The sequence below is a fragment of the Telopea speciosissima genome, chromosome 7 (assembly GCF_018873765.1).
Source record: "Telopea speciosissima isolate NSW1024214 ecotype Mountain lineage chromosome 7, Tspe_v1, whole genome shotgun sequence".
Lineage (NCBI taxonomy): Eukaryota > Viridiplantae > Streptophyta > Magnoliopsida > Proteales > Proteaceae > Telopea > Telopea speciosissima.
The window spans coordinates 43059557-43071433 of NC_057922.1; the positions used below are offsets into that span (position 1 = coordinate 43059557).

Consider the following 11877-nt stretch of genomic DNA (forward strand, 5'->3'; position numbering starts at 1 on the left):
TTCCTTGACTTGCTTATGATCTTCTTCTGATCCAACATCACAAGAGCTGTATAATTCGTATCAGAGAGAGAGAGAGAGAGGAGAAGTTTCAATGAATTTTGAAGGCTCCCTCTACCACTAAATGATTGAGCTTCCAGAAAGCTTCTCTCAACTAATCAAGACTTACATACTGAATTCTGTCGGGTGTAAACAACAGTGAAGTCCCTATCAATCACCAAAATATCTTAAGTTTTCAATGGATGCTAACAAAACCCTAAATACTCAAAAAAGAAAGAGATTGGCAATGACATGCAAGTAAGGTACAAGTAGTCTCTCTAATCTTGCTCTGTTTCTAGCTGACCCTAATTACGTGAAGCAGCATGATAAGCGGTGAGCATAAAAAAACACAATGTGCTCAGTTGCATTTTAAGAATTAAATTCCATGATAAATCAATAAGCATCCATCGTCTCATGACACAATTGAAGGAATTAGGTGGGCGGCAGAGCATGATTAGGGCAGATTTTGGAATAGTAGAACTCAACAATATTCAGAAAATGAATTATAATGCTACGATCTAGCCTGAGAATCTTATTTTTATATAACAACCCATCTAGTTGCATTCCCTCCCCAAGCAAAATTAGACAAGAGAAACTAGAAAAGAAGCAAACAGGTTTAACTAAAACAAACGGAATTGAAGAGGATAAGCAAGTGTCGTTCGATTAAGGTCCAAACGAAAGAAACAAGATAAATTTCAGCATCAGTACCTCAATTTCAAGTAAACGTCTTAAGAAGAAGAGACAAAGAGGCCCGTTCTGATTCTCCGAGGTTGTGCAGTATCGCAATCAAAGCCACATCCACACTCTGGAGACTCGTCGAAGTTTTTAACAGGGAAATCAGCAGAAGCGATACCCACAGATAAGTCTAATTCGTTGTCGCTTCGAGTAACCTCGATGATGTTGAGCCAGAACCAGTACACCTTCACACTGATACCCGACAGACTGGAGAGCTTGTCTGTGGAGATGTAGCCTTTAATGGTGGATTTGTATTTCAGCTCGTAAGAATTTTCAAGTTTGAAGGTACAAGTTTCATTCAAGTAGACAGAGAATTTGCCGGTACTAGTGTCCAAATCGTAACCTATAACCCCCTTGGGGAGGAGACCCACCGGGAAATCGTAGGATTCCAGAACCTCATACACAGTCTCGGCGGTCGTGAAAGAGGAAAAACAGAGGAGACTAAAATATAGAAACACGGTTGGAGACAGGAGTACCCATCTGAGACTGAAGAGGAATCCGATCGACAAACCCATCTCTAACTTTCCCTCTTCTTGCCTCTCTTTCAAGTTGCTTTCTACAGAGGAAGCTAAACCAAAGGGTTTCTTTCAGGTGATATGAAGAACACCTTGTGTTCATGTGGAGACAAGTTGAGCAGCTGCCAAGTCTGAGTCTTGACATGAATTAAATAGGGGAACGATATGGAATACGTGGTAGCTGCTTGGGGATATCCATATATTTGTCGCTGCATCTGTCTTTTCATGAGGATCTCCACACATATCCTGCGAACAAACATTTACATTTTTCAACTAACACCGTAACACGCTACCTGCTTCCCAAGAACAGGAAGGGAAGAAAACCCACGTGGTCGGTCCTGTGTTGAACTGCTTTTTGATTATTTTTTTTGGGTCAAGAGCACAGCTACCTTTCCCTCCTTACGGTCAAACAGACTTCCAGACAACGGACAATCAATTGACCAGCTAACTCTCTCTCTCTCTCTCTCTCTCTCTCTCTCTGTCTCTCTCTCTCTCTCCTTAGGATCTCATGTTTCAGTAATTTGCTATGAATTAACTCGAAGAAGCTCGCCGTGCCGAGCGAGGAGGATTGAAGCCATTGCGGAACCAGAATCAAAGTCACTACTGCTACCATTTACCAGGCGCATCGAGAAGGAGGATCGTCGTTCGCCCAGCAACGGATGCTTCTGCACCCTACTTCTGGAGGACAGGAAATCACATTCTTGAATCTTAACCAATGATACGAACTCTCCTAGTCCTCTCATACAAGTCTAAAGGAATGAAGAGTAGCGTGGTCTAAACTTTAAACACGTTTTGCAGTACATTTGGAGGAAAAACTGGCAAATGGCGAACATTCCCATTTTAAACGCCCTTAAAACATGTTTCCGTTTTTGACTGTTTTTAAGACTTTGGATTTGTTCAACAATGATTTATTTAAGTGGTCATATCTTTCTCTTAAACTTTGATCCACCTGATTCTTTCACCTAGCTAAAGATGACTTAGAATTACATTCTCATTATATCACCTTCAATTCAAGGTCAATGATAGACCTTGAAATTGAGTTACAAATTGGTGCATCTATATGATTTCTAAAGAGATGACTCCCAACCCCAATTAAACGTGCATCACTCCATGAGTGTGTTGGCTTTATTAACAACAATGAGCAACACCATCATCAAACCACATTGCTCAACTTTGGACGTTATGGTGTATGAACTAGGAATTGATATTGGATGATATTAGATGACATGTCTTAGAACTTATATTGTGTTGTGGAATATATATGGATTAATTTTGAATGTTATAGTTGTTTTGAATATTAGAAACATGTATTTTAAATAAAAATTCCTCAATTTATATGACAATAATGTTATTTTTTTAAATATAAACGTTTAAAATCCATACCGTCTGTTTTCTATTTTTTACCATTCACTATTTTTTGTTTTACCATTTCATTTGTCCATTTGTTTACAATTTTTAACCGTTTCCTTTTTTTGTTGTTCTCAGAGTTTGGTCAAACTTTCACTAAAAACAAGAGAAGAAATATAATACAATCCTTGGTATTTGAATTCCAAATCCAAGTCCCTTGTACATCCCTCTCTCTTCCGTTTTCTTACTTTGTTACTCACTCACTTTCTCTCTCTCTCTCAACCTTTGTGTCTTTCCACTCTTGGTTTTTCAAGTACTTCTCTATATTTTTGGAAGGCCTCATTTTCTTGGAGATTCCATTCTTTTGAAGATTCCACCTCCTTAGAAGTAGGCTTTTAATAATCGTGAATCGAATTGGGATCGGTCTCAAACGATACCGATCCGATAATTTGGACGGATTTATCCATGCTTTTTAATAAAAATTGGTTTTTATTAAATTTTTACCCTTGGGTTGTACCAATGGATCAGCCAAGAATCAGGATTGCCCTTGTCCAATACTGATCCAATCAGGTTGATTCTGCAGGTTTGAGACCAATTACTCCAACCATGTTTGAAAGACTCCAACCACTTGGAAGACCCTATCTCTTCCACTCTTTTGGAAGATACAACTCTTAAAGACTCCACCTCACTTTGAAGACTTCAACCACCTTGAAAAATTCTACCTCTACCCCTCTCTCTATTTTGGCCTCTTTCCAATCATTTCCACCTTGGTTTTAATCTTAGCCATCTTTAAGACACCTTAGTGCTAATCGTAATGACAAAATAAACGTTTTTTTTTGAGGACTCACCGTTAGAAATTGAAAGCTCTATATCTCAGTGTTATGCGATATTTGGACTTTCTGCACCAACATCATTCTTCTAATTATATCGGCCTCATGGAGAACATCTAAAAAAGGAAGGGAGATCCGCCTGGAATTTTTACGTCCTCTCATAAATAATTTTTTATTTATTTATTTCTTTTCTTAAAAATTGATCTAATTATTCTCTATGCGTGGGTTAAGGGTGTTAAATGGTTTGGTTTTGGTGTAATCGGTACAATTTGGTGCAAACATTTTTAGGTGAAACCAAAATCATTTAGTAAATGGTTTCGGTTTCTTGGTTTTTAAACAATTTTGGTTTATCGACCCTAAATGGTTTTGATCACGATTTTAGATACTTGGTTCTTAAACGGTTTGCCTATTTTACACCAAATTTAATGCTTATTGGTTGTACTCAACATGCCACATTGAGAAGCCAAAATGTTCATAGAAACATTGAATACTATTATACTGATGTATTTGAATGAATCCAACTCAATTTTTTTTTACAAATTCCACATATACACTTCTACCAATACATGTTTGGCTCCAATTGTTTTAAAATTTAGCAACAACCTATTGTATGAAGACACTAATGGTTAATTATTGGCAATACATATTACTAATATTTGTTTCGGTTTAGACAATTTTCTAAACGCTTTAAATAGTTCGATTCGATTTAAATCGTTTAGCTCAACGGTCCTGATTTAAAATCAAAATCGAACCATTTATTAAATGGTTTTACAGTTTAGGTGTAAATGGCTTGGTTCAATTTTGGTCAACGGTTTCGGTTTAGCGTGAGGTGTACTCAAGCTTAAAATTACCATTACCAAAATGGAATTTAATTGAATCCAATAATAAATAAGGTGAAAGTTTTCCTTCAACACCGAGGGAGGAAGAATCCCCTCACTGCCACTATTGTGACCATGTGATGGGACTCTTGTCCCATCAACTTCCACCCATTATTGGGTTGAAAATATCTCTCCCATTGGCCATTCGACGATACCCATGCCCATGGTGAAGGAATTCCACTTTCATCATGGGTGAAACAGGGTTTAAGGTATTGGTCTCTGATCAGCCAACACCGATACTAATATCTGACCGATATTGGATCGATGAATAGTACAAGCATTGTACAGACAATATAATTATCTAAATACGATATGGTAACGATATTTTTTAGGGTAAATCCATGCAATCTGGCTGATTTGGAATGGTACCAATGTGATTTCAATACGAATACCGATATCGATATTGATTCCTAAAACCATGGGGAAAAAGAAAATTCAGTCCAATATTTAAAGTCATAAACAAACTTTCGTCCTTTGACTTGTTTGGACTCCGAATAACCTAATATTCATGTCCTCTTCTTTTTATTTTTGCATCTAAATCATCGTTGGAAAACCAGGTCTTTTGAATCGACTCGCCCTTCAGAAAACCTGGTGATTTGGCTTGGTCAAACACTCAAACCTAGTTAGGTTGAGTTAGGTTTTTTATTTTCTACCAAAAAAAAAAAAAAGAGTTAGGTTTTTTTATTTTTTAAATATAAGAAATATGTATAAATTAACAAAAAATTAGAAAAATACATAAAAATATTGAAAAATCAGAAAAATGTTGGAATCAAATGCCATAACTACCAATCAAGCAATTTGAGAGAAAGCACTTCTCTCTCCTGTAGTTTACCATAATACTTGGGCCCCATGTTTGCTCCAGTGGAGTAAGTGATGATTCTTACACCACACCCTACCACAGACCTATATTGCACCCCTCTACAACCATTGCATGCACATATGAATTGATTTCATAAATGATGTTCCCCTCGGCCTGATTTGGTATGCTTTCTATTTCAATTTCAGGGGTGATTTCTATTTTGGAAATTGTTTGGTTTGATTTTTACATCTTATTTTAGTGAAATAGAAATCAAGTGGATTAGAAATTCTGAAATAACTGAGGAGTTGTTTTAGAATTTATATTTCATTTGATTTCATTCTTGCTCTTTAATGAGCACATGGTTAATTTGATGGGCAAAGTAGTAATTTCATATTAAAAATAAAACACAACCATCCCACTACTGCCACCACTACTGCCGCCACCGCCACCACCACCCTTCCCAAAGAAATATAGAGTATCTATTCTCAGGAATTGAACTACCAAATGGATTTTTTTATTCTTGAACTATTTCATATTGATACAATCAAAACAATTTCAATTTTTTGACCAAAAATCTATTTGTTGACTATTTCATAAAATCAATCTGAAATTGAAATAGAATCAGGGCTTCATGCTTATTGCAATATTTCTCAATTCTCTAGAGTATTAGCAATGGACCTTATGGTAATTAGTGGTATGTAACAGTTCAACTTAATGGACCTGATGTAATTAATGGTATGTAACAATTCAACTTAATTACATTGAGAGAGAGAGAGAGAGAGAGAGAGAGAGAGAGAGAGAGAGATGAATGTCAAGATAGTCAAATGAGAATTTATTTTCCAATTATGTTTTTACTAGTTACTTCATTTATTAATTTATGGGCGCACGTCCTCTGTCCGGGAGCGCATCTGGGCGCAAGCTGCACCTAGACACATGGGGAGGGACATGGGCGGGGTTTGGGTCATCCAAGGGGGTGGGCCGGTCATTTTGCCTACCCTCCATGTGTCTAGGCGCACCATGCATCCCCACTGCAGAGAACTTTATCCCTTGATTTATTTATTTAACATTAAAGTAGTCAACTATATGTATATTTTAGAAAAGGGAAAGAGAATGCTACCTGGGCACGTGCGGTGCACTGCACCTGTGCCCAGACACATGGGTGTGTGAAATGACCGCCGCACCCCCCCCCCCCCCAAAAAAAATTCCGCTTGTCTATGGGGCATAACGATCATTTTGCGAGCTTGTGTGTCTGGGCGCAGGGGCAGCGCACCGCATGTGCCCATGTAGCATTCTTTCTCCCTTTAGAAAAATGACTAGACTTGCTGAGTTTATGATGACTCAGGTAAAAATACCAAGTTTTATTTGACTTGAACGATTCATGATCGAGTATTATCATTTTTCACCTTGACCGAGTTCTACATGATTCTTAATCAGGTTTTCCAACATTTTGATTTGAATTAGATGACTCGACAGAGTTTGATTATTTGATTACACTGGCCTGGAAAATAATCCTCTCCAATTCCCTAAAGTGTGTAGTGCGGCAGTTCAGGGTTGAAATGTCGACACTTGGTAGCTCGGACATCCAATGGTGCAGAGCTCGAGAAGAAAGAAAAAAAAATGGAAGTCAATGAGCTAGGAATGTTGGATGTTCGAGCTGCCAGGTGTCGACATCTCCACCTCGAACTGCTGCACTACACACTTTTAGGGATTTAGAGAGGATTAAAATCCCTTTTGGCCTAGCCTAGTATATTATAGAAAAAAACGAGAATCATCCATTATATACCTTCCATAACCAAGAAAACTCGGATCCAGATCCTCTACTGCTGAGCTGCCTGGCAGGACCGTGCTGCCCAGACACGGTGAGGCGCGCAATGACCGCCTTACCTCCACTCGGGAAAGGCGCTCAGGCAGGGGTAAGGCGGTCATTGCATGCCTTGCTGTGTCTAGGCAGCACGGTCATGCGGGTAGCTCAACAGTAGAGGATCCAAATTGAGAAAACTCCTACTAGACTTCCAAAAACTAATTCAATTTCAAGCTAAATAACTGAAATTAAAGACAGGTGCTTCTATTTTTTTTTGGGTTAAATACGTATACCCCCCTATAATGCATCCAATATTCCTCATGCGCCCCTAAGATTCTGACAAGTCCACACTCACCCCCTGAAAAATCCATGTACCACCCCTACTTTACCCCCCCTAAAGCCATTTACGTCCACACCAAGCGTTAAATACTAAAAAATGACCTAACTACCCTTTCTTCTATCTTTTCCAAAATTTGAAAAGACCTAATTGCCCTAACCTATTTGCTAAAATTTGAAAAGACCAAAATGCCCTCATCTTTCCAAATCATCTTCTTTTACAATGTAGATACCCAATACTACCACCACCACCACCACCACCGCCACCCACCATTAACACCATCACCACTATGAAGCCCCACCTCTAGGACCACCTTCAACTCCTCCACCTTTACCAATTCCACCATTGAGTCCCCCTCTCTTGTCTATTCCTCCACCAACACCGCCGCCCTTACCAAATAAGCAAAAGACTATAGAAGAAACCAAGGAACAACTTTATTGAGCTCTTCTTTGTTTGGTAGACTCACAATTCTGATTTTGACTATTTAATTGATCGATGAACAGAGATATATAGCTACCACTATAGAGAAGAGAAAGAGAAAAGGTAGGTATAGAGAGAGAGAGTGAGAGAGAGAGAAGAAAGAGATAGTATCCAAAGCAGGAACATCGATAAGCTAAGCTGCGAAGGGAAATATTATTAGAAAAGCGGTTTTAGGGAACGAAATGGATGTTTTAGTAATGGCCACCGCAGGCACAAGGTGTGGGAGTAGCATCTATCCATGAAAGGACTCAAAAGATTAGTGGTAAGCAGTTTTAAAAGTTGGAGAAGCGGTTTTCCAGGGCAACTTTTGGATAGGTTAGGGTTTCTGGGCAAGGTGTGGAGGGAGAGAGAGAGGGTTTTTGGCAGTATCCCAAATGGTCATGAGGAGGACGGCGATGTTGGTGGAGGAATAGGCAAGGGAGGTGGACTCATGGTGGAATTGGTAAAGGTGGAGGAGTTGGAGTTGGGGCTTCACGGTGGTGATGGTGTTAATGGTGGGTGGTGGTGGTGGTGGTAGTATTGGGTATCTACATTGTAAAAGAAGATGATTTGGGGAAGATGAGGGCATTTTGGTCTTTTCAAATTTTAGCGAATAGGTCAAGGCAATTAGGTCTTTTTAAATTTTAGAAAAGATAGAAGAAAGGGTAGTTTGGTTATCTTTTAGCATTTAACGCCTGGTGTGGACTTAAATGGCTTTAGGGGGGTAAAGGAGGTGTGGCACGTGGAATTTTCAGGGGGTGCATGTGGACTTGTCAGAACCTTAGGGGGGCATGAGAAATATTGGGTACATTTTAGGGGAGTATGCGTATTTAACCCCCCCCCTCTTTTTATTTTTTAGTAGAAGACAGGTGCTTCTACTTTTTTTTTTTTTTGGTAATGGAAAATTTTATTGCATAGGGGGGTAAGAGGAGCACAAGGCATCTTGATTACAAAGATCAAGAAGCCAAGGATTGGAATTGGGCCATACTATTTTACTTGCCAAAGATAGGGCCTTCCTGGATAGAGAGTCAGCGACCAAGTTTGCTTCCCTAAGAATCCATTCAATGGAGGAAACATGAAAACGGTTAACCAAAACCCGAATATCATTAATAACATTAGAGGAAACGATCGGGTAGGGTAGGATGACATTGTACAGAAGAGACACCAAGCTGAAATTGTCCGATTCAATCACAATGGACGAAACCCCAACTTCCAGAGCAGCTTCAAGCCCGACACGCATCGCAAGGGCTTCTCCTAAGAAGGCATCACTGAAGTAATCTGGAACGGAGCAGGCAAAGGCAGGGAAGGCCTTCGAGTCACGCAAGATCACATTGAGGCCACCTGAAGAGGAGGGGGGAGTGAGCGCCGCATCGCAGTTTAACTTTATGTGCCCAGCTGGGGGGAGTCCACTGCTGCGAAGGAGAAGAAGGCGAATTAAGAAGGATAGAGCTTCCTTGGGGCACTGATAGGAACTCTTCATAGGCTTTATGTACTTTGCAGATAATTTTGATAGGAGACCACTCCTTTTCGTTGAATACCAAATCATTTCTGGCCAACCAGATAGGCCAAATTACGAAGGAGAGCAAACTCAAGGCTTTGGCCCCTCTCTTCTTATTTGGGAATCGAAGCTGATCCCAAACCTGCAGTAATCGGGCAAGACTAGGATCTTCATTAGTTGGCACCACGAAAGACAGATTGCAACCAAACCAGATGGCCCTTGCGAAGGGGAAATCAAGTAGAATATGATTAGTTTTCTCAACTTCACGGCCACACCTCTTGCAGCAAGGATCAATGTGCATCTGTCTTTTAAGGAGATTCTCGTCTAAAGCAACACCTTGAGCACAGGCTTTCCATATGAAGGATTTGATTTTTGGGAGGGTTTTACAGCTCCAGATGTGTCTCCATGTAGAAGGGGGAATCTGCTCCCAACTATGCCCACTAGAAGGAGAAGGTCTTCTGAGTTGTTGAAGATCCCTTTGGTTTGAGAGAAAGTGATAGGCAGATTTAACTAAAAAGTACCCATTTTATCTCCTCCCCACACATTTCTTCAGCTTGGTAGATGGGAAGTTTAGTGCCCGCTTGATAACCTTACTGTTATTTCTGTGCTGAAACTGTGCTAAGAAACAGCTAAACAATTTTTTCCATTTCTATGCTGAGCAACCGCTTTTGACCAGCTTAGTAAACCTGTTCTAGAAACGTTTCCAGAAGACAATTGGAACACCAATCCCAAATAAAATCATCTGCAGTAGCAGTCCTAGTCTGTGAGTCCCAACCAAATCCAGTCGTCTCTAGTAGTTTTTTAAAGCTATCATAATGACCCTGTAATTTGTACATCTTATTGCGGAGTTGTTCCTTAGTAAAAGAACGTTGAAAAGCAGTTTCTAGTCCAGTTTTGATGTTAGTCCAACCAACTTTAGTAAAGGTTGTGTTAGTCTTTTGACCATTTCTCACATTATCAACCATTAGGTTAATGAATTTATCGGTCTCAATTACACTCCAGTTGATAATCATTGGAGTAGGGTTTGAACTAGATACCATTTGAAAACCTAATTGAAAGCAATTGGAATAGATGGTTATCATCATATGCAAGTTGCATCATTTATAAATAACACACAAGTACAGCCACAGTCTCATTAAATCTTTAAATGAAAAGAAAATGACAATGAAAGAAATTCAAATGAGAAGAAACCATGCCTAGAAGCAATTCCTTGTGTTTTGATGTTCTGATGCCTTACTAAATGTGTTCAAGGAGGTAGAGGGACCCTTGAGAAAAACCACCAAACCACATCTGATGCTCTTATTGCCTATATCACAACCTTCTAAACCAAAAGATGATATTCAAGGGTATCAACTCTGGGTTATAAGGGTCTGCATTGGAACTCAAGCCCAAGTAGACACTTGAGCAGGTTTTTTGATTTTCAAGTCCAAGCCAAGCCTTGCATCAATCTTGTATAGGTTCAACCTAGCGTAAGTATATCTACTAGACAAATGGACCCCTTTCATGAACTTCAATAAGATTCAAAAACTTCCAAAAGTAATGACTATGGATTACACTAGGAATCTATTTACATTAATAATAATATTTATTGACATTTATAAGGAGGGCACACTATAAATTAATCCAACAATTTGCAAAGAGGATTACAACTATCATCCTTAAATCAGTTTTTGTTTGTTATAAGACTATTATTATAAATCAAAGATAATTTACATGACATGTGATAAACCCAAAATAACCCTGACCAATCAGGGACTGCCACGTGTCCTAGCCCAAGAAGGAGGGCCAGCTCAGGTCCAGAACCAAATAGGCAAACCAAGGAAAGAGTCGACCCAAACCGGACACGGGCGTGGACCGCATGACCCCGGGCGTGGATCGATCATCGAGCACAGACTACCTTGGGCGCGGACCGAACCCTGGGCGTGGATTGCCTGGGCGCGGACCGAATTACCTGGGTGCGGATTGAAGACCCCGGGCCACGGATCTCCTCGGGCACAGTCATCCCTGGGCGCGGTCTCCCTTGGACACGACGACAACCACCACCATCAACAGGACAGGTCACATCGCAAAGGACTCTAGGCCACCGCCTATCAATCACGTAATCTAAACAGACTCATACACTGGGAACCTCATCTCCTACGTAGATAGGTTTATCCACCAAGGAAACCTAGTTTATCATAACACTACACGGGAAGAGAACTATCAAGTCTATCGAGACACTACATCTCACAAGAAGACAACTATCAAGTCTATCAGGACACTACGTCTCACAGGAAGACAACCAATCAAGGATGAACTCTACTACTCAGGGACTCTATCAACTACGAAGACTACTCACCATCAACCAGGACTCTCCACACCGCCATGCTCTACTATAATAGGAAAGGTACTCAACCCCATCGGGGGACATCTTAACTCATCTTGAATACTATTATTTGTCTGTTTGCTAAGGAGATCTGACTTTGGCATCGGAGAGTCCTAAGCTGGAACCACACCGGTTCTCTTCTTTGTCACCCCCTGGTCCTTTTGCAGGGTACAACACCCGAAGGACCGCCTGACGATTTCTTGACGCAATAGATTGGCGCCGTCTATGGGAACGACGCTAGCCATCATACCTACTAGCTTGTTCACGTCATCATTCC

At 40.1% G+C, this 11877-nt stretch overlaps 1 protein-coding gene across 1 annotated transcript; it reads right to left on the reverse strand.

The window, feature by feature from the left end:
• Positions 1–671: 671 nt before the first annotated feature.
• On the reverse strand, positions 672–1412 carry LOC122666922. Its single transcript, XM_043863036.1, has one exon. It carries the CDS (start codon positions 1284–1286, stop codon positions 765–767), a length of 522 nt encoding a protein of 173 aa, XP_043718971.1. The 5' UTR covers positions 1287–1412; the 3' UTR covers positions 672–764.
• Positions 1413–11877: the final 10465 nt, after the last annotated feature.

Coding starts and splice junctions, on each gene's coding strand:
- LOC122666922 (XM_043863036.1), bottom strand. CDS start 1,286: ATGGGTTTGTCGATCGGATTCCTCTTCAGTCTCAGATGGGTACTCCTG.